The sequence below is a fragment of the Eleginops maclovinus genome, chromosome 10 (assembly GCF_036324505.1).
Source record: "Eleginops maclovinus isolate JMC-PN-2008 ecotype Puerto Natales chromosome 10, JC_Emac_rtc_rv5, whole genome shotgun sequence".
NCBI classification, from domain to species: Eukaryota; Metazoa; Chordata; class Actinopteri; order Perciformes; family Eleginopidae; genus Eleginops; species Eleginops maclovinus.
Window position 1 is genome coordinate 16,097,986 of NC_086358.1, and position 25,934 is coordinate 16,123,919.

The 25,934-nt window shown below is 38.7% G+C and overlaps 2 protein-coding genes across 4 annotated transcripts; both read left to right on the forward strand.

The window, feature by feature from the left end:
- The first annotated feature begins 1,808 nt into the window (after positions 1–1,808).
- LOC134870938 (uncharacterized) lies at positions 1,809–15,630 on the forward strand. Of its 3 annotated transcripts, XM_063893472.1 has the most exons (15): positions 1,809–1,954; positions 4,065–4,346; positions 4,523–4,598; positions 5,501–6,263; positions 7,167–7,301; positions 7,422–7,551; positions 7,783–7,911; positions 10,412–10,516; positions 11,237–11,400; positions 11,495–11,645; positions 12,379–12,942; positions 13,851–13,957; positions 14,043–14,163; positions 14,253–14,353; positions 14,600–15,630. In XM_063893472.1, the coding sequence occupies exons 2-15, from the start codon at positions 4,079–4,081 to the stop codon at positions 14,762–14,764; spliced, it is 2,979 nt and encodes a 992-aa protein (XP_063749542.1). In that variant the 5' UTR covers positions 1,809–1,954; positions 4,065–4,078; the 3' UTR covers positions 14,765–15,630. The 3 variants fall into 3 exon arrangements, 2 of the variants coding, with proteins under 2 accessions (XP_063749542.1, XP_063749543.1); XR_010166618.1 differs by lacking the exons at positions 14,253–14,353; positions 14,600–15,630 and having other exon boundaries at positions 12,379–12,985; XM_063893473.1 differs by lacking the exons at positions 11,237–11,400; positions 11,495–11,645.
- A 2,790-nt stretch (positions 15,631–18,420) lies between these two features.
- On the forward strand, positions 18,421–24,485 carry arf2b (ADP-ribosylation factor 2b). The gene is made up of 5 exons (XM_063892853.1): positions 18,421–18,559; positions 19,963–20,120; positions 20,515–20,625; positions 22,237–22,361; positions 22,649–24,485. The coding sequence occupies exons 2-5, from the start codon at positions 19,973–19,975 to the stop codon at positions 22,808–22,810; spliced, it is 546 nt and encodes a 181-aa protein (XP_063748923.1). The 5' UTR covers positions 18,421–18,559; positions 19,963–19,972; the 3' UTR covers positions 22,811–24,485.
- Positions 24,486–25,934: the final 1,449 nt, after the last annotated feature.

Genomic DNA, 25,934 nt, shown 5'->3' on the forward strand with positions numbered 1-25,934 from the left:
ACTAAACAGTGAGTCAACAGGAGGAATTTGGGCTTATGTGCATTGAAAAAAAACCTCATCAACATTTATTAATCTAGCTACTGTTTATTGAATAATCCCTTTCTCTAAGTAAATAAGGTGGGAAGAAGCCCAGTATAACCTCTGTGAAGCTTTTCAGTTCTATGTATAGCAGACTTGACCTACCAACAGCAGAGAGGACCAAAGTGACAAAAAGCCTTTGACGTGTGAGCAAACTTTCTTCTCAGCCTCACTATTGGTCAGCTGCTGATCCCATTCAGATGTTGCCGGGGAAAGGGACCCTCCACCCAAAAACACAGACACACACACACACACACACACACACACACACCCTCCTCTGGTATTTTGTTAATTCCCACAGGAATGTACAGATTCTCACCATCTCAATTTGGACAGCAAATGTGTCAGCGGGAGGATGCTATATTAAAAAGTGCTAAGGGCAGATGTAGCGATAATTACTTTGTTATTTTCTTTCTTAGTGGAGTAAACTTTAAACTTGTGTGTGAACATTTCATGTATCACATTTTGGTTGGTTGAGTGCATACTAAATATACTCTATTTTAATATACTTACTGAAATGGAACAGCCTTATTTGCCTTTATGTAGTTGTAATAATGTTGAGTAGTTTTATTTTTTCTAAAACAAAGGATGACCTAAATAGCACATTTTGAGTATAGATATCATACATGTTGTCTGATGATTAACAAAACACCATATTTTACAAATGTAAGCGTGAGGTATTCTTTGACAATCTGTTGGTTTTATCTGAATTGATTTGATAAATTTATATCATTTGGTATCATCCGCATACAGTACACTATGTTAACTGAATGTTTCCTAATAACACCTGAATGAATAGGTCCAAGTACAGAACCCTGCGGGACTCCACTACTAACAGCACTAAGATCTAACATGACAAGTCCATTATCTGATGCAATTATAATGCTACTGTATGTGTAATATTCCCCTGTGCAGTCTCTCTGCTATGATGCACTTGAATTCAACTGAAAAAATTCAAATTAACTATAGTGATGTAAAAAAAATCATACCATTGTTTTGTGATTGCTTTCTTAAATATATTATAGAAAAAGGGAAGGTTTCATATCAGTCTAGTTTTCTTTACCCTCTGGATCTCGACTTGGATTTTTAACAAAAGCTACTTTAAAAGATCAGGGTACATTGACTGATAATAAAGACGGATTGATCTTATCTAATAAATAAGTGTTAACTAAGGGTAAAACTGATATAATCAGGCTAATTGGTATGGGATCTAAGAGACTTAGGAGAAGAAAAATAATTGGGGTGAGTTGAAGGTTGATGGGAAAAAACAGTCTAAATATATATCAGGTTTCACAGCTGTTTCTGACTTTTCTATGTTTTAACATTACAGCTTGTTAAAACAATATTTCATTTGAAGTTTTCTCCATGTTCCATTAAGTTTGCATTGGTTTGGTAGTTTTGGGGTTATACCATGGAGTTTAAATTGCTTTCATTTTATTCTCTTCTTTTTTAAAGGGGAGACAGAGTTATTGCTATTGCTATTGTTATTATTGTTATTATTATTGTTGTTGTTATTATTATTACGTTTATTGTTATTATAATATTAACAACAATTATTATTTGTATCACTACAGATATGCAGAAACCATCTGTAATTTGTAGAGGCTGTTATGTGTGGGTGGTGTTGGGTGTGTTGGGGGGCTGGGCTGGTGGCTGGGGTGTCCGAGGTGTAAGAGCTTGTAACTCACACACATGGTGGACCAATCAGCAGAGGCTGCGGGGGCAGAAAGCCGGTAGGTTACACTTGGACATTACCACACAGGACGAACAGAGAGTCAGACAGTCTGGAAACCCTCGTCTTCTTCTTCTTCTCTCTGTCCAGGATCTCACCTGAACCTGAGACAGGAAGTGGAGCCACAGATCGACACTGACTGAGGTAATGTGCACCTGGAAGGAAACTTTAAACCACTCTGACTTTTGTTCTATCGGACGTGTTTTCAGTCTCAGGTCACAAAAGGAGGCAAGCAGTGTATCAGACAGGAAGTGTAGCTAGCAGTGACCAATGGGAAGAGCTTGCCGTTGTTATGGGATCAATGATTTTGCATGTGATGGAAGATTTGATGAGTATATTGTGTTTAACTTAATACCAATACGTTTAAATTATTGTGTTCCTCTTTACAATGCAGTTCCTTCATGTAAATGCTGAGGTATAGTTCTATATGTCTGTACGTCCATCTTTGTGCTTATTTTTATTTTATATTATCTGATCTTAGTGTATTTTATCCTGTTTTACTTACTTTGTGAACTTCCACAACTCAGGTGATCTTTTTATCATACCTATTCTCAATTATTTTTAAACAATCTGCTCAGATTTTCATTTTGGTTTTCCACATGATATACAGTAACGTCTTTCTCATTCATACATATTTCATTGGCATATTTGGTGGGAATTAAGAGACTTGAGACTATTATCGCTAATGACTGCTTCTGTGTAATCGTTGTGCATATGATAGGAATTAGAACTTAAAACACTTTTTTAGACTAGTTTGAACTGTAGGTCAAAACAACAAGAATAAAGCATACAATATCTCCAGCCCCCTTCAGGCTCTGTGTCTGAGGACATCAGGACTGTCTCTGTGTGTGGTAGAGTGTGTGTGTTGTGATCCCCTCCAGTATTCGCTGTCAACATGGCGAGTGTTTGAGGAAGAGAGACTTGGACAGCTGTCTCGGCAGTGGAAGGCATGCGGCCGCCCTCCTGCGTGCCAAATCTCTGCGTGCTATTTATACTCACCTTGCCAGGATCACTTCTGGTGTCTATTCATTCACGCCCGGCCACGGCAAATGCCACCACATTCAAAGGAGTGCCAATTACAAATTTGCTGTTGCTGCTATTCCATTAGTGTGGAAAAGCATCTAATGTTATCAATTGACACGTACAATCTAGAGTACTGACAACCAGGGCGGAAACATTCTGCAGTCAGGGTGTGATGCTGGTTCTTAAGTTTTACATAGTGACCATGACAAATACATGTACATAAAGTACTTTATATTGCCTTAATTGAAGATGGCTTGTTCTAGCTGGTATTGTACATGTCTTTTCGCCACTCTTGGTAGGTCAAACCCTTGGTCAAGAGTCCAATATTTGGCGAGGTATTCATGATCTCCTGAGGATGAACCCTAATGACTTCACATAGCCAGTGAAATATCTCATCTACTAAATCGCCTTAGTTAATTGGCACAACTTTCTGGGCAGAATCTTGGAGGTAGAGTGATGCGTCATTCGAAATAGGCTTGCCACAGCAGCATTACATGGATGAATGACACGGTCCAAAGTATAGTGCAAAATGACTGCAAACACTACTTAGCAAACTAAACATGCTCTCCGAAAACGTTTTTGGTCTGAAATATATCACATAAATAATCAAAAGTTAGTATTGCCTGAGAAAAGAAGGAGAATTATGATGGAAATGTCTGGTTTACTATTGTAGTTGTCAGTATCTCAAGTTGATTGTTTCATTATGTGGAGAACAATGTACTCTTTAGTTATTAATCCTTCCTGATGCAGGAAGCTGAAATCAGGTGCAATCTCTTGTCTTTCTGTTTCCTTTTGATTTTGATATAACGTAAAAAGCATGACTGCTCTCTGCTTCCGTAGATTTATGACCTAATACACTACATTTCTATCAGCCTTAGATGCACTTTGTTTAGTGCCAATAAGCAAATGTTAGCATGCTAACATGCTAAATCAGGACTTTGTATATTGTAAATCAGCATGTTAGCATTGTCAATGAGTATGTTAGCAGGTTATTGTTAGCATTTAGCTCTATTTATGATGTTTTTTTGTATATATTCGGCTAAAAGAGTAGTTTAAACTTAAGTTGCACAGTGGAAAATGCTTTCTAACTCTATGTCTTGTATTTAATTAATTGTAAAGGGTGGTAAAAGTATTGATGAAGAAACTAACATTGAACACTTTAAAACGTCCCCAGATTGTAGGTGATTTCCACAAAGCAATATACTGATGTGTCTGTTCATCTTCTCTCCAGTTCTCACAGCGTAGATGCACAGCGACAGAGAAATGGCCATACCGCGGATGTTGAACTCCAACACGTCGTTCATCATCGTGAGCGGAGGATCTGAAATCTCCTTTCTCGGCAAGGAGGAGAGCAGCCAGGGGTGTGAGGAGGTGAAGGATTCGCTGGTCCTAGCCATGACCCCCCATCTGAGCCGAGTGATGCAGCACGGCACCGCCAAACATGTGGTCACTGAGGAGGGGCCGGAATGGGCCGAGGAGGACGTCTGTGTCTCCATAGTGGCACAGGCAGAGAGTAAGTCCTGCAATATGCATCTATGAATGCTGCATGGGATTGATCATGCATCATAGTATCAGCCTTCTTGTGTTACTGCTTTTTTTTGCTTTAAAATCCATGCTTCCTCTTTGGAATAATTATCAGAGTGTATTTCAAACGGCAGCGATTATAACATTAACTTTTATCTGTCCCAGGAGAAGACTTCCAGGAGTTCAGCCCTTCCAACACACAGTGCCCTTACACCAGAGCTCAGCTCCTCAAAAAGCACAGGTACCTCCCAACATACAGTCCCCCATTAGTATGTCTCAAACTTAACAAAACAGCTGCAAGAGTTAAAACGTGTAGGATTTAGAAAAATCCTCAATACTCCAGCATGATTCTGATACTTGTGGCTGGAGAGACATAGAACATCAAGGTGACTTAAAGATATGATATCATGTTAAGCCTAAACATAAATATTGAGTACTGAAAGTAGCAGGCTTTCTTTACTTATTCCCAAATCTTGGGCATTCGTTTCATAGAAGAGATCAGATTGGACTGAGAAATGTTTCATACATTTCCTGAGTTCCTACTTTTTCCCAAACTATACTGAATTCCTCTTTATTCAGCTTTTTTCTTCATCTATTGTTCGGTCTGTTTTGTTTTTTAGTTCTTCTTAAAAATATGGAACCAAGGTTTTGGTAGATCTAATACCATAGTCTTCAAAGGAAATACATTTTTAAACTATAACTAGGCTTACATTTTATTAAAAATGTCTGAAATCAATCTTTTAAAAGTCTTAGTATTGCTAGGACATGGGAAGTAGGATTATTTTTTTATCCAAATGCCTCTTGCATTAACGCCATGCAGTTTCAAAAAGTGGAAAAACTGCACGTACACTTTTTTCTTGCATTTCTTTCCGACTGGCTTTTAAAAAGTCTTAACTCTAATCTACCTGAATCTGTAGCAACCCTGGAAATCAAATGTTTTGTTACTTTGCATACTATGTTTGTACCACTAATTGAGATACTTTGGGGAAAAAAGAAGACTTGTGTTGTGCCATTGATATAATTAGGAATATTAGCTATAATGACATACTGTATATACTGTATGTATATGCAAACTTTAAGCTGTCTATGTTGAAACTGCACAGCTTCAGTTCTTAAATCTCAGTTTTCCTCTATCTTTTGCAGGCTTCTCAGCAAAGACACTTCCCTGCTGACTGACACGGAGGACGAGGACTTTGATGGCAAACTCCCGCGGCACCACCTCCAGAGGAAACAGCGGAGGAAAACCAGGAGACAGAGCCAGGAGGACGGGGAAGAGCCTCCCATCATCCGGGGCCTCTGGGTGCAGGAGATCGATTGGCTGAAATTGGCAAGCAGAGAGATGATGTCGTCATCCGCTGAGATCATACCGCCGCCTCCGCAGTTCACTGACTGCAGCCCTGGAGACTCTGAGGGCTGTGCAGATGTGTGTGTCCGAGGATCAGAGTGTGTGATACTATCAGAGGAGTGCTACAGATCAGCGGATACAGACGACACCTCCAGCACTGAGGGAGGAGCAGACTCTGAATCTGTTTACACTCTTGAGTCAGACTCATCCTGTGCTGCAGAAGATGGCATAGAGAGTTTCGAAGTAGAAGCCAAAATGTCAAATTTAACCTTTGACTTGATGCAAGTGTCCGGTTTTAACTCCTCTGCTCATGCTGAGTGGGATTCTGACTCTACAGAGGGTGTGCATAGCCTGCTGGGAGTTTCAGACTACACTGTGAATACACCTCAGTGCGCCTTTGGTTTTAATGACTTGAGTGACACAGTTTTGGACGACCTCAGAGGCAGAGTGACACTGCTGCCAAAGCTCTTCGTTTCACCTTTATTTCGAGATTTGATAAAACAGACAGTCAACGACTGGAAGACCAGCGCACCTGTCAATGAAGGACTCATATTTCATCATGTAAGAAAAATTACATCCACACTGTCTAATTACATGAAGGAATACTTAGTGAATTATTACACAGCTTTGTTGAATACTCTATTATGTTGGTCCTTTTGGACACTTCAGAGGTTGTTAAAACTCAATAACACTGCTAAGCAATAAGGAGCGTTGCTAAGGAGGTTCAAAGGGAAAGAAAGAATGAGGTTAAAAGACAGAGCGTTGGACATCAGAGAATTCAACAGTAGAAGACAGACAGCCCTCCTCGATAAACAAAGAATCTCATTCAAATAAAAGTCTTGATGAATTAAATTAAATGACGACAGAAAACTATATCAAAGATCCTTTTACAAACTCTTATATAACTATTGCAGTACAATATAAGTACAAATTAGTCATTGCCATATAACTGCTAACTTATTTTTTGATAAACCTTACTATTTAAAAAAATGTTCATAAAAACTCTCACGCTTGCCCAAGTGTGTGATTTTTAATGCAAAAGTTTATTTAATAAATGTGTTTGTAAAGTAGTTAGTATAATACTGGATACATTTGACTTTAGTAGACTATACTGCATGAATTTTCTGAGTTTGTATACGGATGTTTTGATAAAATGTTGCTATCTTTAAACGTTGTATTTAGTACACTGAATTTATTATTTTCTCCATGTTTGTATTCGTCATTCACTGTGGATAAATGCGAGAAAAACAAGTGAGTTATTGAAATAGCATGATGAAATTGCGGTTGAAGCTTTATGTATTGTACTTTTGTAAATGCACTTTAGAGCAAGAATTTGTCCTTTAATTTAAGACAGGAAACACCTGCAGTGACATCACAGATTGGGGTGTGACCAAACTGCATCTGACTTTCTGATTGTTTTAACGTGCCAGCTGTTTTGTCCTTTTGAACTTCTGTATCCTTCAGCAACTCCAGCCAGAGAGCTGTCAGTACAGGGAGGGAGAGGAGTACTGCGTCCTCAACCACATTCAAAACGGCTCATACGGGGACGTGTTTTGTGTGCGGGACAAAAGGACCAGATTCCAGTGTGCAGCCAAGAGGGTAAGCCAAGAAAGTGTGTGACTCATATATTCATCACCCAAAATGTCCTCCTCCTCAGCACTGAAATGATTTTAGGTTTATTGGAATACAATTCAGCACATTGTAATCCACTGATCTTAGATTCCACTGAGTCACTTCAGCGGGGAGGAGGTGAGCACGTGGAGCGCTCTCAACTCTCCTCGTGTGGTGGAGCTCTTTGGGGCTGTGAGGGACGGGCCAAACATTGTCCTCTTCATGGACTTGAAGCCAGGTATTCTATTGCCTCCATTGTACTCCTTTGTTTACTTCTGTAACACAATGACATCACTATGAAACACTCGCACTTCTATTGGCTAGTGCTCAAACACATTGTACTTGACATTTTTGACACATCTCTAAAAGGTTGACCAATCACAACAGAGCCGGCCAGCTAACCACCTCTTCATAATGAATGACATAATTCCTTTACTGTTTATTTGTAAGTTGATATTTGTTTCTTCAGCATGTCTGGCCCAGCTTCTCAAAGAGATGAACTCCATCCCTGAGGATTTGGCCATGCACTACCTTCATCAGACACTAGGGGCACTAGAGCACCTGCACCACAGGAAGGTCCTCCACCTGGACGTCAAAGGTATGTTTAGGTTTTAGACAATATAGTAGGTCTGGTTGGAGCACCAGTGTATACAGCATTTGGACATGTCAGGTCAGGCAAGTGTGTATGGAAATGCACCACATTTACTCAAACACTGTAATTTTACTTGAGTATTTTCATTTGATGCTACTTTAAACTTCTACTCCATTGCATTTATTTGACAGCTCATTAGATTCATATTTTAAAAACAAAAGATATGAAGTACTAACCAAAAGAATATAACCAAGCTCCTGTGCATTGAACAATAAAGCAATGTTTACATGAACATTTATTGATGGAACAATGTGGTGGAAGAACAATGGACCAACTGTCCATTGATATAATGATACACTAACTGAAATGAAGAATACTTTTTTTGTTACTTTTCTATAGTATCTCTTTCTTAAATGTGATTTGAACACTTGCACGATTGGTCATGCTTGTGTTATATATGACAGTGGTGGAAGGTAACTTAAGTCCTGTGGTTAAAGCTGCACTCATCAATATTTGAATGTGAGCAATGGGTCAAATGTTTAATGTGAAAGGCGACACTCATAGTGACGAACACACAGAAAATAATTCAAGACTTCTCTTTAGTGGCATTTTAGCATTTTGTTTGTGATTACTGGTGATTGGTTTAAACCAGTGTTTATTATATCAAAAAACTCATTAACAAAGGAGACTGACTCAATTAGAGACTTGCTGTTGAACAGAGAGGAGCAAAAGCAGTTAAACAGACACATATTTGGTTACCAGAAACATGACTCCAAATGAATGACAACGGTGTTTCATGTCTGCTGTACGGGCAACTGTTTGCTCACATCAACATTTTGTAGGTAAACATATGTTGATGTTGTGTACAAATGGTTTTGCTGACCCTAAGTGGTAAAAAGCATTTCACTTACACTTGAATATTTGCATTTTATTTTATATACTTCCTCGAGTAGATAAAAAAGGGACTTATTATAATGTTATACCATTACACTTATTTCTATGTTACTTTACAAATTAAAATATTAAAAACCAATACACTTTGGGGTTCTAGTGTCTCCATTTCAGAAACGCTGGTTGATTTATATAATAAATACATTAGAGTATATGACAATAGCCTATAAATAAATATAAAAAATAGTTGATGAATTGATGCTCTACTTTTGTTATGTGTACTTCGGCTTTTACCTTTATATTTACTTTTAAATGATCGGATCTTTCATCACTGTTTTCTACATTATTTTGATGGTTCCTTTTGCGTTTAGCGTTAGCTTGAAATAGCCATGATAGTAGATGTGACATTTTCAGCAGTACTCACAGGGATGGGGGGAGCCCGGTAAGCCTGTAGCTGCTGGTTCTACTGTCAGGTGGCATCCCCAGTGTTGGTACTTAATCCTTGACTGACACCTAAACCCTCAGTAATCCCCACTGAGAGGATTGAAGAGGAGGGGGCTCGCTCAAAATGAGGTCCCTGTGCGTTCACTGCAGCCAACAACAGGTTTCAACATATCAGATCTTCAACAGGAGGTGCATACGCTATACGCTACCTCCAGACCACGATTGGGGTGTAACCCGATGTAGGGGGATTACATTATTAGGATAAAAAAGTAATTATGAATGAGTTTAAATGCACACATTTTATTTTAGCTTTCTCAACTTTTAGACGTCTTTGCCGTGAGTACTTTCATTGTTGGTCCTCGTTGGTGGTCACCAACTGGTCAATCGCAGTCCGAAGCTATGGGCCGGACTATAAAGCACTCACAGAGAGCAGTCACTCACAGCCATCACACTGACTTGAGTTACTAACATGACTGTTTTACCTTTCAATGTAATTGTATGCGTTAAAGGGATGCTACATAATTGAACTTACTGCACTTAACTTTATTGCACTGACAGAGAATGTAGTTAGCATGCAGTACAACACTACTTTCAGAAATGCTAACGTTAATTGTAATAACTTGCATGAAGCTAACAGTTAAAATGTTACTTTTCTGCTCACTGCAAGATATGTTACGTTTTTCTTTGTTGTTGTGGCTGTGGTTTGTGGCCATATGCATCCTCAGGGTTGGAATGAAATTAAAGAATTAAACTGAGAATTATAGGGAGGATGTAAATATATAAGTCTATTATTTGACATGTTAGTTGTTTTTTTACTGGGTTGCATCAACTTTAAAGTTAAACCAAAGGATTTCCTGTAATTCAAATACAATTAGCCTGAATAAATGGCCTTTAGTTTAGATCCAGCCTTTCACTAAGGCTTGATGTATTCGAAACATAACAGAAAGTAACCAGGTTTAATCACTTTAATGATGTCACACATAGGTTAATGTTAACATTTTTAACAGGTAATAAGTAATAGTAACGGAAAACATTTTTTCCCAACCCTGGTCACCACAGCTTTGACCCCCCGTGAACCCATCACTCCCGATTTCTCACTCATCTGTTTATTTATGAGCACCAAATGAAAGCAAGCTGTCAAACTAAATCCTGTGTGTTGATTTTATTTCAGTTGACAATGTGCTGCTGTCTGCAGACTGCAGAGACACATTCCTCTGTGACTTTGGTCTCTCAGAGACTTTGGATGACAATGGATGGAGCACCAACACATTCAGGGGTGAGTAAGGTTTAAAATGTCAGCATACATTGTGGCAAATTTGTGTACATTATAAAAACCATATCATTCAACTAATCATGACCACGTTATTGCATTTGGTTCAACAAGTTACACTTAGATATATTAGGGATATAGTTTACTTTAGGAATGGAAATGTATCAAATTTCACTTTTTGACTGAAAGAAATAAGCAGAAGGTTATTATTATTATTATTTCAGCATTTAAAGTCTGCAAGTATAAAGTCACAAAGTTAGAAAACAGGCCCATGTTAATGTAAATTGTAAATCAACTTTAGCCCCCATGAGCTTCTGTTCATACTAGACTAAGTGAGACTGGCTGTAGCACCAAAATAACTGAATGTATTTAGCAATAATCTGTTTCACTGCCTACAAATGCTTACAAATTGTTCTGAATAACACAAAAACTATAAACAAAATTGAAAGAAAGAAAAAGAAAAGGTACCCTTTTTTCCTGTTCAGATCAATTTACTGTAGATCAGACTTGGATCACCAAAACTTTTTTTTCCCACTTGCCTCCCAGGGCTTCTGTAGAATTTGTAAACACAGAAAACAAAAATAACATTAAATAATGCTGCCTGCCTACAGCCTAAGAAAAAAGTAGGCCAAAATGTATAAAAAACAGCAGCACAATCCTGAAGATGAGGTCATTAAGAGATAAAATAGGGAGAGATAAAAATGAATGTATTGTTTGTGGATGTAGGAGCAGCATTCCCCGGCACAGAGACCCACATGGCCCCCGAGGTGGCCCAAGGGGATCAACTGTGTGCCAAGGCTGACGTGTGGAGCAGTTGTTGTATGCTGCTGCACATGCTCAACGGATGCCACCCTTGGATACGCTACTACTCCCATCCTCTGTGTCTGCAGGTCAGAGTCTTATTTTTTATTCATTTGAAAGGGTGAGGTTTACATTCTCAAGCAAAAACACATGCGTGAAGATTTCTTGCTGTGTGTTTGTCAGATTGTCAATGAGCCACCGCCTCTATGGGAGGTGCCGTCCAACTGCAACAACTTTACAGCCAAAGTGTTCAGAGCTGGACTCCAGAAAGACCCCGACAGACGAGCATCTGCAAAAGAGCTCAGGAGGAAAACCACCAAGGCCCTCAGAGCAGGTCAATGTGATACATATTTCAGAATCATTGTTATATTTTATAAAATGAAACTTAGTCTATTGAACTGATTTTTTATCAAAGATTAAGTTCTCTACATTATCAAAACAATACAAAGGACTCAACAACATAAAACCAGATTACAAAACAGTTTGCGAAACAGTTTAGTACAAACAAAACATGGCAACAATAAAAACACAAAGATTTTGATAAAACAAAGCTTATTTGAGTCAGTGAAGGCTATGTTATAGCTCAGTGAAGTAGCTAAGGTATCTGGCTATGCAATGTTTTAAAAGTTAGAAGTACATTATAAGAAATAAAGATAAAAAGGCACCAATAAAAGAACAAAAAATAAAAGGACAAACACATGGTGATTAAAATGTCTCTCAATTTAGAATCTTTTAAATACACGGTCAAAAATATGTTACATATAAAGGTCTGCAGGATTTATTTAACAAGTATAGATGGGCCCCATCAGCATTAAAATGAAGGGAAGGCCATGGCAGAGAATAATATCCCCAGGAAGGAGCAAGTTTAGGACAATTAAATAGGACCCAGGATTGAGCCTTGAGGCACCTCAGACCTAGTTTTTTTGACAGGATTGTCAAAAAACTCAGATTTGTTTATTTATTAAGTAGGAAAACAATGTGTCAACCCTACAAATCGATCTTCTCCAGTATCTTATTATTGTTGTGACATGATCTGTGTCACTGACCACTCTTAATGTGTTCAGCAGTTGGGGGTTTGAGTCCCTGGTCCGTCAAAAATGCCTGTGAGAAGCTGCATCATAGCAAGAGCCAGAATGAAGACACTCCCTGCTCCTTGTCACCTGATGTCAACCCAACTAAAGCATCAGATACTATGTATTGGGTGAGCCCCTGGAGGACTACAGCAGTGGACGAGGACAGCAATGACTCAAGAGATGGTGTGTCTGATCAAGACTCTGAAGCGGACACAGATTTCTTAATTAAGGAGTGGGAATCCCGGCCAAAATCACTCCAGGACGATTACACCACAGATGGAAGAGACTGGGACAGCTGTTCTGACTCAGAGGTTGATATATACATGGCAGAGGAGGAATGTGTTCAGGAGAAGTGGCTGAGAAGTGACAGGGACTATGAGGGGGATTGGGAAGAGGAAGGAGATGAAGAGGAGGAAGAGGAGGAAGAGGAAGAGTGGGAATCTTCCAAGTCAGAGTATCTCCGTGCTCTTCGGGATATTTTCCCTGTGCTGCAAAAAGGCCAACAGACAAATGACAATTCATGGGGATCAGAGCCAGAGCTGGAATACCTCCGAGACGGTGAGTCAGAAAACCTCTGTGTCATGAGGACAGCCTAAGAGAGGTAATACACGCTAGAATACTGCATCTCACAGTGATTACAGAGATTTTCCTCTGTGTTGCATATTTAAATGAACAGGAGGTTTTTTTCCCAGGTTGTCTTAAGGAGGAAGTTTACCAAATTGAATCATCAGAAAAATGTTATATAAAACCTCAGCGGCGCCAGAGAGAGTTGTCTGAAGCATTAAAAAATCACCTCAAGTGATGTCACATGAGTCGTTGGTTGGGTCTGACAAGATTGCAAATGCAAAAATTCCGGAGGTATGCTATTAGCAAGCTCAGGTCTTTGTTGCCTGCTGCTCATACCTGCTGCAGGCTAAGAGGCTCCAAGCTACATTAGCTGCTCCTAGTGTGATGAAATTGCGTTGTGGGGGAATGCAGGCACAAGGTTTACATAAGGAAATATTATGCTTGTATGAAAGAATGAAATCTTTGGTTTTGCTGCTTTGATTTTAGCCCTTTTTTAAAACCAACTTATAGGAGTGCTTTGTGAGTACTTTTGCAATACAGTAGTCGAATGCCATATTAATGCTGAATGCGTATTCTGTTGATGTATGTGTTACTCCAGTCCAAATGTTCAAGCCATTCTTTAAGTTACATCAGGTGTGAAAGCTCATTTAAGTTGAGTTTTTTTTTTAAGGAGTTACACAGAAGAATTGCCCATCCAAACAATTTTATAAACAAACACCACCTTGAGTTACTGAGCCAGACTTTCTAAGATTTAATTTGGACAATATTTAAGTAATTGATTAGTATCCGGATTTCTGGTGAAAGCACTTGAATCTGAGAAAAAAACACTGCTGTTGTCCCTTTAGTTGGAAGGAAGGTATGCTGCTAACAGAGACTGCTGATTTGTTATCTATCACTAGATGTAGCTATCGGCACAACAATCCAGACCCCATCCCCTGAACCCCGAGATGACCCTCCTTCCTGTTTCAGCTGCTCGGACACCTCGCCGATGGATGCCTCAGAAAAGGTATGTGTCTTTAGGTGTAGGCACACAGATGTGTATGTGCAGGTGGGGTTGCTCCTAAAAAACAAATGTTTCCTTTGTGTTTAAGGACTCTGACCATTCGTCTGATGATCTGAGCTCTGGAGTGTTTTCCTCCTGCAACAGTCAGACAGACGGACATTTGGAGTGGTTGGCCTCAGCCAGTCAGCCCTCCTCCTGCTGCTTCGAGGGTAAGATCCCCGGGCTCTTGTAATCTAGTTTTAATGCTGGGTGATTTTTTGATATTTTTTCATTGATATTCTCTTCTCTGTCTCTCCAGGTGTTGACATCTGGATCGAGAACATCATGGGCGAGTGTCTGCGGATCCGTGAGCGTCGGCAGGTCAAAGTGGGACATGTTGCTATAGGAATAAGCGACCAGGTAAGAGGACTAAAAAAAGACAATATTTCCCATTTAAATATAGTGTACTTGGAGCATAAGAACCTCAAAATTGTAGTTGTATTAACATTTTATTTGAACCACATTAAAGAAAAAAGCCACATTTCTCAGATGTTAAATGTTGGCTGAAACCATTACTGTAAGTGATAGGCCAATTTTAGTAGCCAGTTGAAGTTTGATACCCACCCAACTGAAATCCACATGAACAATCTCATCTATCATTAACAGATCTCAGGGAAAGCCTTCACACTGGAGACCTTGGACAGGAAGACAGTGTCCTTTGAGCAAGAGATCAGAGAGTCCTGTCTGTGGCTGCGCTGCGTTCCTGCTCCTGACAGATGTCAGCGCTGGAGGTGGAGGGTCAGAGACGGGAAGCTGGAACTTCGAGAATGATACTTTAGTTATTTTTGTGTTGTCATTTGCACTTCTTTATGAATACATTGATCTAAAGATGTCAGGACGTAAACATGCGTACTAAAGATGTGCTACTGTTATGACTGAATTCCCTGGATGAAATAGCCTGTGCGTGAGGAATTATATTAATCTCATCAACAAGATGAGTCTTTAAAGAGGATTTTCTATTTATAAAGATGTTGTTTTTTATATTCTTGAATTGCTTTACCTTTATTTGCAGGCAAAAGAGATCAATGTTTTAGTATACTTTATGTTTCATCTGTGATCTGGAAACCAGTGTCATGTTTCTTGGTGCTTTTTAACTGCCGTTTAGTCTGAGTAAAGGTGCTTAAAACATATTACAATATTAGCTCGCAAGACATTAATCCTTGAAGTTTACTGACACTTTATATATTAATAAAACATGACATCAGCGGCAAAAAAGCTTGTCTCTTCTGCTTGTTTTACAATTATTGTCCCTTTCATTCATAGTGTGGCCCATGCAGGTTCAGTCCTCATGCAGGAGAGCAGAAGAGATACACTCAACACACACTGCTGCTGTAAGGTCTCTCAGGCTACCATAGACTTAGACCGGAGCTGTAGCCTATAGAACATTTACAACACTAATAAAATAAAGAACGCTCATCTGACTTCATCACATGTAAACGAAAGTTTCACACGTGATCAGATCACATGACTCAGCCTCAAGATGTTAATGACTTTTCCTCCCAATGTCAACTACAGAAAATAGGATTAATTACAAGTATGGGACTTTTTTTCCCTTTTAGGAGACGGGGTGGTATTTTTCTTTATGTGACAATTAAAACATTTTGGTGGATATTTTATGGCCGATTTCTTTATTTTGTAAGACTAGATTAAGATTTTTTGTTATGAAATTGCATTAAAAACCAAATAAAAGTTTGATTTTAGTTTTACTAAATGTTTTGTCGTGGAGTATTTGGCCAATATTTGTTAAAATTTTGGATGTTCTTTTCAAATTAGGTATGATGTTTGAGGAATGTGAAGCTAACAGGGTCGCTGAAGCAGCTCCTCCTATAGTAAATATTTAAACATGGCCTACCGCCTTTTGAATGGCTTTACTGAAAAGTGTTACTCTTCCTTCTTTTTAGCCACAACATGATAAATAGCATTTAGCTCTTCAACATGATACTTCATGTGAGGATAAGAATGCTTATTCCTTCTGGCCTGAATAATCTAACAGTGCTCAGGGACTTGAGGCCACCTGGTTAGAATAGAAAGGGCTCTTTGTTGACATTCAGCAGGTGTCCAGTAGCTCAGAAATTACAAATGTCAACACAAAAGTTAATAGAAAATGGATTTTGCCTTTAAACTTCAGCTTAAACCACGGAGGGGAAAGTACATTAAGCACGTAAAAAAAGAATTTCACATTTAAGTAAAATCAGTTGTATTAAACTCTCTAAATTACAAAAAAATACTTAGGTAAGTCTGTACTTCGACACTAGATTTGGATAAGGGGAAAAAACAACATCAGGCAAGAGGGAAATAAACCTGAGTAAAAGAAACTGAAGGATCCTGTTCTCTGGGATGATGTAGTTGATGTAAAAGTACTAACTCCCAACAGTGTAAACATCTTCAAATTCAAGGTAAAGAAGTATTGATTGTGCAGTAAAATTTTCCCTGTCAGTGTTTTAGACTTATATATTATATTTTTGGATTAATATTACTGCTTTATAAGTGTTAGTGTGTATTTTAATAGTTGTGTTAAAAGGGTTGTGCTCATTTTAATTGTTTGGCGAGTTAAATGTAAAAAAACCCCATTACATTCCAGAAGATCATTATATATTTATCCCTGTCCTGAGTAAACCTTTCAGAAGCTCAGAAAAACGACCCTGTTTTCAGCTTTTTGCCGATGCATTTTCCAGATGACCGAACAGACATAAAGAAACATTTCATTGTTCAGGTTATCATAATCATATAAAAAAACACATATTGAGATACATGGTTTTCAATGGTCAGAGAGGGGATAAGAAAATGTAATTGTAATTTAAAAAGTTCATTAAGGTGTCAGAAGCAGGCCAGTCAAGTTCTTTCAAACTGGAAAAAAACTTGGAAATGTCTTCATGGAGCTGGCTCTGTGCTGGGATACATTGTCATGTTGAAACAGGAAAGAGGCAAACACAGTCTCTTGCCACAGTTGGAAACACACCATTGTCTTTTGTATTATTGAACTAAGTGTCCAGGCCCAAGCCATGATCTTTAGTCTATAAGAAATGATCCAGAATACCATTTTGACAAGCTGGATTTTTGAACAAATGCAAGAAAAGCCAGACAGAATCAAGTGAGTCAGTCAGTTTTGTTGATGGCTTGATGAACATGCATGTTGAGGGTCTCTTTTGAAAATACAACAAGTTAATGGTGTTAATCAAAAGTTTATCAAGCCTGCACAGCTTTATCTAGATATGTCAATACAGCTTGGTTTGGTTACCTTGGGTTTAGTGTATGTTGTTTGTGTGTAGGCAATTCAGACCAGGGTTGGTAAAGTGGGGGCCAACAGCCCCTTTTCTTCCTTGGTTAACTCTTATATTAAAACTTGACCTGATTTAAACTACATATTGATATATATATATACATACTTAGTTTTTTGTATACCCCTTTATCTCGGCCCTTACTCCCCCTTTTTTTCTAGGCCCTTATCTTTTTATGTTATATGTCCATGTTTATATTCACACTGTGGGACTGCAAGAAACGGTATTTCAGTTTTCTGTATGTATAACACATGTGGAAATTTTGACAATAAAGTGGACTTGGACTTTGACATACCTACATAGGTTTCTGGGACATAAGATTTTCATTGCCAACACATACGTTGTATATGCTGTGCATATGACCAATAAAACCTTGAAACCTTGAAACCTTGAAACCATAGGTGTAAAGCTTGTGTCGGTCTCTTGCATGCTTACAATGCTATTTGTGTGACAAAAACAATATCCAGGACATGTACACAGACTCAAAAGGTGAAAACAATACCAGCATTAATGGAAGTTAAAATAATGCTTAGTATCTGCCCTTTGGACAAAATCAAAAATGTAATGGGTTATTTATTGGACCATGCTACACCCTCCCACCAAATTTTTAAAAAATCTGGCCAAAATTGTGCTTCTGTAATTTTGTTGACTATCAGAAAAACAAAGGGCACTCTGTAAGTATTGAAATGTTAATTGTGTAATAACTTTTTCCTGCTACTCCATTTCACCAAGATTAATGAAAACATCCTTGGAAAAAGGTAATAAGGATGTATTCCGAAACCAACATACAGTAGGTCATTGTTACTTACGATGATTGACAATGATCTATAAGCAGCACATTTTAAAGGATTTAACCTTTTAAGCATCAGCGTATGTTTTATCATTATATTCCTGAATACATTTATTGTTTCCTGTAGCTGCATGAATGCCAATGTGGAATGTGTTTTATGGATGTAGCATGGGTTGAAACCCATACCAAATGTCCTACAATGTGGGACAATAAAATGAATCCTTATCTTTGTTATTCACTTTGTCTGAAACTTGAATAAACTTGTGTGCGGTTCACTTCCTCGACATTTTGTGCAATGTGCAGACATGGATCTGTCGACGCTGTGATTGGCCAGCAGGACAACAGAGGGAGGGTTATTAGTTACACCATTTGCACTGTGATTGGAGCAGGTTTTATACTGGGAAGTGCCTGTACGCCGGTGTCTCCCTGGTTGCGCAAGACGCCATTTTGAAGTAACAGTGAAGATAACGGAAAGATCGAGAAGCTGTATTTCTAAAGGTAATAACCCACACTAATGCGCTGTTTGTGTGCCCTTAAATGATACATTGTGTGAACTTAACGTTTCTCTGTGTGAAAGGCTATTTTTCTCCCGCGTTAAACCCGACGTCACGATTTTCTGTCTTTACTGTGACGCGGCATTTAGCTAACTGCAGCTAACGTTAGCCTTTTCGCTAAAGGCAGTTCCTGTAACAGTAACAGACGGATCAAAGAGCTGTCACTGTCAGTTTAACAAAACACTTGACCTAAATGTCGCTGGCCAATTTTACAAAATATGTCGAGGTTAAATATACCAGTAAACGTCACCCAATTATCTAAACGGCGGAGCTCTTTCGACTGTTCACGTCCGCAAAATTGTGTCGCTCCCGCTAGCACCAAGCTAACGTACTCTAGCAAGCTAACAAGCTGAAGCATCCGCCCTTAGTTAAGATAACGGTCATCTGCTTCGAGTTTTACAATTAAAGATTATGCTACCCGTTTTCGGTTATCAACATATCTATAATATTTAAAGATTCCTAACTTCTTAACTTGCACATTTGATCTGCATTGACATACACGTAGTTGGATCGTAGGCCTTTAGTCAAGGTGTTGTTAGCCAGCTAGTGTCTTGTGACGGCTTTCACATACAGTAACATTATCCCTGCTGCTAGTGCACATAGGGAGGGATAGAGTTGGCCAGCTGGAACAGGCCTTTCTTATCTGGTGATCAGCTAGCCATTCAGTTTATCCGGGATAACAATCTAGCTGCTTTGGCTGTGTTTTTTTTATCGTATAATTATCAAGATTGCTGTACAAATCACGCGACGTCGTGAAAATAATTCAGGGAAACGTCAAATAATGTTTGATGTTGACGGTGTGAGCTGGCTGCTAACGTTAACCGTACATTAACGTTTAACCATTAGCTTAAGCAAACATGTCATTTTAGTTACCACCGTGTTATATTTATTTTGCCACCTTTGGGGTCGGCGACAATTGACCTTTTTACTTTGCCAAATATATTATTGCTGTCATCGATCTGCAGTGCTGGAAGCGGTTATTTTAATAGAAAAGGTGACTGAACCAAAGGGTAAAATTCCTCAGTTACAAGCAGATAAAAACGTCCATTCAAAATATAAAGGAAAAACTCAAAGCACTGGACTGAAGATATACTTTATGTACCAAACAGAAACGTGTTCATCATGCAGAATGGCTAATTGGGGAATTATTGCTGGATTTTAATCATTTAAAAAACAAACAAATGTTTGAAATTGTAAACTGTCAATCAACAATAATATATTATGTTTACCACCAGTATACAGTTTCACTGATCTTGTTGGAACCGTTTTGTTTCCTCCTTTCCTCTTGGTGTATATTACACTGCAAATGTTTTTCTCCTAACCCTGTTTCCTTCTCTACTTTGACAGCTTCGTCACCATGGGGAATGTATTCGCAAGCTTATTCAAAGGCCTGTTTGGCAAAAAAGAAATGAGGATTCTTATGGTTGGGCTCGATGCTGCTGGAAAGACAACCATCCTTTATAAACTGAAGCTTGGAGAGATAGTCACCACCATTCCTACCATTGGTATGGATATCTTTAATAGTATTAATCCATTTTGCTCACAATGAAATGTATTTTTTCAAATTTTGTGTTGTATAGTTCTGGATATATCTTTTATATTTTTGATACTTATGTCAATACAATTTGTGGACTGATACCATCACTTCACTTTTCCCCCAATTTTTTTTACATTTAACAAAATGTTTTTTTCTAGAACTTTTAGCAAATGAAATACAGTAAAACCTACAATAATCACGAACTATCTAATAAAAACACTTCGAAGACATTTGATGCCAGTCTTCCAAACTTGAACTAATTGCATTAGATTGGAGCTGTTTAATATCAGACATGGTAGACATGTAGACACATTTTTTGATATTTACCTGTGACTCATCCATGTTTCTCTTTTTCTGTCCAGGTTTTAATGTTGAAACTGTAGAATACAAGAACATCAGCTTCACAGTGTGGGATGTGGGCGGTCAGGACAAAATCAGGCCGCTGTGGCGCCACTACTTCCAGAACACTCAAGGTGAGGGGGACTTTATATTAGCATGCAGTACTGTCAGGGAACATAACTGCCCATAGGTGGCCTCATTGGTGCATAAAAAAGATGATCTTACTATTATTCAACCAGTGATTCAGACACTATTGTCCAATCACAAAGGGCTTATCTATTTCCTGGAATTGAATTAATCAGAAAATGCGAAGAAACTATGGTAATACTGCCAAGTGTCTCCTACTGATGCAACATGCGTGTACATTCTCAACTGGACTGGTAGTTTGTTATAGTCTTAAAACAAGTGGTTTCTTTCCGAAATATTTTTTTGATTTCAGCACTTGGTACTGCTTTAGCTTTTCCCCATTTTCCTTGAATGCACCACACAAACATCCAGCTGCAACACACATCACCATCCACATGCTGAGCATCAGAGTGTGAAATTGAACATGTGAATCCCGGTTGTAATGACAATTAAATACAGCATCATTAATCAAAAGAAGTCCCAAAGTATAATCAAAAAACTGCTTTCCTTACCGCTGAATATTTGAGTGTTTTCTCGAGCACAAAAAGATGCTTAATGCTTCTTTCAGCATAATTACACAGGCTCATTGACAGCCTTCAGGATTTTCCAGCATGGAGATGCCCAAATAAGTCTCTCCCAACAAAGTATGGTTAAGATGATAAGAAAAGGAACCTTTATAGTTTCTGACCTTCTAGCTGTTACGGGATACCTTCAAACAATATCACAGTTTTTCTAAACCCGAAGTGAGAAACTCCTTGGTGTTTAACCTCTTGCATTAAGGGACTATTGATTCTTTTGTTGAGTGATATCTTGAGCACAGCACAGGGTCTGCCATTTAATAAAGTGCTGCTGCGTTCAGATGGCTAGTGTTGCCTAAGTGATGACTGCGTCTATATTAATAACTTGTTTGCTTTTAGTAATCTACAAGATGACAAAATATTAAGCAAACATGTTGCCTCATAAATCAGGGAGAGCGTGTAAACAACACTTCCATGGTCCTTAATTGCTTCAGAGCTGCAAAGATATATGGATTTTTCTTCAAGTGTTTAATTAATCTTAAACTATGAATTTCACTTTTAAAAGAAATTGTCTCCTGTGTCTTAAATTACAATATTGACTTGTTTGATTTGATACTATCAGTCTCCTTAAATGTAAAATTATAAGCTCTGTTTTTTTAAATGCTGCATTCACAATACTTGTAGGCGTAAGTCTGAAGTTGTCAGATCCAATGATTCATGTTTTCTGTTTGATAAAATGGTCACACTCAACAGACTTGCTGTTACGTGATACATTTTGAGATGATTTATTTTTTTCCCCTACTCTTCACTACAATGCAGGCAACTTGATACCTGTATAAGCATCGTGTTTGAGCCACACCGTTTGGAAATGCACTCAACTCTTACAATGTTATTAGTTTTAAAGGCTTTTTTGGGACAAACGGACTTGTGAAGCAGCGGGAACAATTTGTACCAAATGCATTATCAAATGAACAAAGTCACAGGATTTCGAACTGTGAGAAGAAGATGCCTTAGATCCAGAAGATAAATAATGGCATTGCAACTTTTTATATGCATACGTTTGTACTGGTCTTAACGGTTGATTTTTATTTTTGCTTGCAGGGCTTATCTTTGTGGTGGACAGCAATGACAGGGAGAGAGTGAACGAGGCGAGGGAGGAGTTGTCCAGAATGCTCGCTGAGGACGAGCTCAGAGACGCTGTGCTGCTCGTTTTTGCAAACAAACAGGTGTGCTCACGTTTTTGTTTCTTGGAGTATCTTCTATATTTCACTATTAACCTGAGATTGAGGGTCTGAAATTGTCTGAAAGCAGAGGTTCTTACTAATTCTTAAAAGATTTACAAATGTTTAACCTCTGCCGTTTTAATTTCAATATTAATACTGTTTGTGTAGGTACCCTAAATGCCAAAGATGCTTGAATTTTGCTCTGTAAAAGCGTTGTTTCTAGCCTTTTACTTTTGGAGGTATCTTCTTTTGTACCCTGTGTAATGACAGTCCGTTTCTCCTCCTCCCAGGATCTCCCTAACGCTATGAACGCCGCAGAGATCACAGACAAGCTGGGCCTGCATGCCCTGCGTCAGCGCAGCTGGTACATCCAGGCCACCTGCGCCACCAGCGGGGACGGCCTGTACGAGGGCCTGGACTGGCTCTCCAACCAGCTGAAGAACCAGAAATGATCCATTCCACCAGTTTTGATTTTTTTGTTTGTTGTTTATTTTTCTGTTTCAACACAGCGGCAGCACCGGATCCAGGCCCCCCTTCGCTCCCATCTAACCCACTCTTCAAACCTCAGCTCTTTCTTTCAAGAACTTCCTTCATTCCCTCCCTCCCCGCTTTCCTGCCCTCGTCAGTACTCTTGGGGCTCTAGCCTGTGCTGCTTGTGTGTGGGCGTGCGTGTGTGTGTACCTTGTGTGTTCAGCGAGTGAGTGCGCGTGTGTGTGCGTGGGTGTGAAGGCGTCTCTGTGTATGTTGGCTGGGATTGGGAGTAACCCTGGCGTGCCTTTTACACACCTCCTGTGGAATCAGCAGTCTGGTTTTCAAGCCCCCTTTCTCCATCCACCAAACTCAGCCTCTGCCCCACTCAGCCTACCCCCACTCCAAGTCTTGCACGGCCCCCTTCTCCCCACCCTTACTCTCCAGAGGAAGCATGGTTTTCATACGGCAAAGAAAGAGCAAGGGTGCAAGCTCTCCTCCCCCCTCCCCCTGTAGTATATATCTATGTTAACTAGAAATGTTCACCTAATGTAGACTGAATGCTAAATGTTCATTTTAACCTCTTTGATTTTGAAACCTCAAACCCACCAGTAAGAGATTCAGTAAATTGCATCTTAACCTGTATCAGGTCGAAGCAAGTCTAAAAATAGAAGAAAAAAACACGCCCATCCTCGATCATTCTGGTGTCATTTGAAAATCATGCTGTTTTTTGTTTTATTATTATTATTATTATTATTATTATTATATTGGAATATTACAGATTATTCTTAGCAATGGTTCTCCAATGAACACTACCTTTCTTCCCCCTACCGAGTGAGACCGTGAAGCACAAAGCAAGCCAACGATTTTAACAAATTTAAAATGTACCTTAAAATAAAGATTTCAAATTTATGCAAGTATCGTCAAATTTATCGGGTAGCTAGCAGTTGATTCCTGGATGTAATTGGATTTTGAAGATGACTTTCAGTACAATGTATCATTCTGACAGTGTTTCTACTTCATGTAGGTCAAAATCAAGGCGTTGGGCATTTCACAAACTTCAGCCGGTTGACTGAGACATTCACACGCTTCACATGTTATTCCTTTGAGATGTTACATGTGGTTTTTTTTGTGACTAGTTTTAGCATTTCTATTTGTTCTTTGACTGCTGAACCAAATGCATTTGAGCAGTATGACAAATCCTGTATATGAAAGTAGTGTATCCTTGAGGGCCTGAAGAGGGTTTTTTTTTTCTCACCAACGGTTGGCAGTTGTAAAATCTTGGGATGAAGGATTGGCACCAAATATGAAGGCTCTTTAACTGTGAATGGTTCAGACGTAAAGAGAGGAAACCTAGTTTAATGAATGAGCTTTTGACAGGCTACTACACATTATAGCGCTGCAGCATATTCATGACTGAAAAAAAACAACATACTCAACGAGAGGCTCGCCAGTGAGCTGAAGGACTTGGTGGTAGACCTGTTAAAGGGCAATGGGTGTGCAGTTATCTGGCCGTGAGATTCAGCAGGCGTTCTCAGTGTCGCACCGCGGGGGTTAAGCTGGCACTTCTGTCGAGACTGATTGTAAATCTGTACGTTCCCCTGTAAACTGTTTCTGTGGGGATTTCCTGAACACATTAATAAACATGATTTGATCCAACTGTTTGTGCTTAAGTGTTTTATTTTTTCAGTTGTATCAACACTTTGCTCCACTCCAAATACCTTCATGACGAATGACATTTTGGGTGGCAACTACTAGTGGTGGAATAAGTACATTTACTTAAAGTAAAATAGTAGGTAAGACTGTAGAAATATGTAACTGCGTTCCAATTGTTACTTAAAGAGGCCCTGTTGGTTCCTCCCTTTCCTGTAGTGGAAATGTTTAAATTAATCTATGTTGTTTAAAACTACATCTTCATAGAGCCACATTCTTCTTCAAATGTACTGAGTGAGACCAAAACAATAAGTTCATTACTGTACATATGACTGAACCGTATTGGAGTACAATTATAGTAAGTAACATGATGCAGAATACTCAAAACAAAAAATTGCAATTAAGATATATTTCACTGAATTAATAATCTTAGTGGTATTACAACTTTATATTTTGAGATCTGGTAATTGACTGAAAGAAGAGGTCAGCATGTTTTCCTCCCTGTCCTGCATAAACACTGATGGACACTTAAATATTGCATCTGGGTTAAATTCATCAGTAGTTATAATAATAAAAATTGCATCATTGAACGTGACTGATCTAATGTGTCTGTCCTTTCTTCCAGAGCTTCACAGGTCTGTAAACATTAACCCAGTTTAAGCTTGTAGTAAAACTCGGGTCTGAGAGAAACACACATGTCAAGTAAAGAAAAACAAATGGGGCACCTCTCTCTCCAGTCAAACAATCTACCACGGGGAGTGGACAAGTAGCTTTTATCACGTCTACATATTATTTTGTTCCTGGTCAAAGCAAAATATGACTGATGTTAGATCATGCCAGTAAAGTATTCATTGTGTAGAATGGAGTTTGCATAATCCAGTTACAATGTGTGTTAATAGGTCTTGAAGATTAAATCATCACTAACGCTTATGTAATGCAAGAAAGCCAACATTGTGAAGGCATGGAGATCATTAGATTAAATGTAACATTTGCCATACCTTAAAAAATCTGCCAGTGAAGCCTTTCCTCAGCATATTGCATGATGGAGCCCCTGCTACAAAGGTATGTTGTAAGGTATGTTTAAAGGCGCACTATTATGCTCATTTTCAGGTTCATATTTGTATTTGTTGCCTTTACTGTGACGTTTACATACTTAAAAGTGCTTTATTTTTTCGCATCTTGCCTTCAGCACCTCTTTTACAATTTGTTATCATAGTGTAGTTTTTGATACAGTTAATAAATGATTTGAGCATTTGCATCACTGTTAAATTTGCATGGAAACCATTTGGAAGGTTAGCATAGGCCATTTGGGAGAGGCCATCATACTTGTAGCACTGCTAGTGAATCTGTTGTATGTTATATAAAAAGTCTATAACGTTGTAACACTGCCATCATGTGGGGTTTCACAGATGACACTCTCCATTCCACATTGTTATTCTATATAAATTGTTAATT

Coding starts and splice junctions, on each gene's coding strand:
- arf2b (XM_063892853.1), top strand. CDS start 19,973: ATGGGGAATGTATTCGCAAGCTTATTCAAAGGCCTGTTTGGCAAAAAA. Junction 20,121..20,514: donor CACCACCATTCCTACCATTG/GTATGGATATCT, acceptor TTTTCTGTCCAG/GTTTTAATGTTGAAACTGTA. Junction 22,362..22,648: donor TCGTTTTTGCAAACAAACAG/GTGTGCTCACGT, acceptor TCCTCCTCCCAG/GATCTCCCTAACGCTATGAA.
- LOC134870938 (XM_063893472.1), top strand. CDS start 4,079: ATGCACAGCGACAGAGAAATGGCCATACCGCGGATGTTGAACTCCAAC. Junction 7,912..10,411: donor CCTCCACCTGGACGTCAAAG/GTATGTTTAGGT, acceptor ATTTTATTTCAG/TTGACAATGTGCTGCTGTCT. Junction 13,958..14,042: donor CGATGGATGCCTCAGAAAAG/GTATGTGTCTTT, acceptor TTTGTGTTTAAG/GACTCTGACCATTCGTCTGA.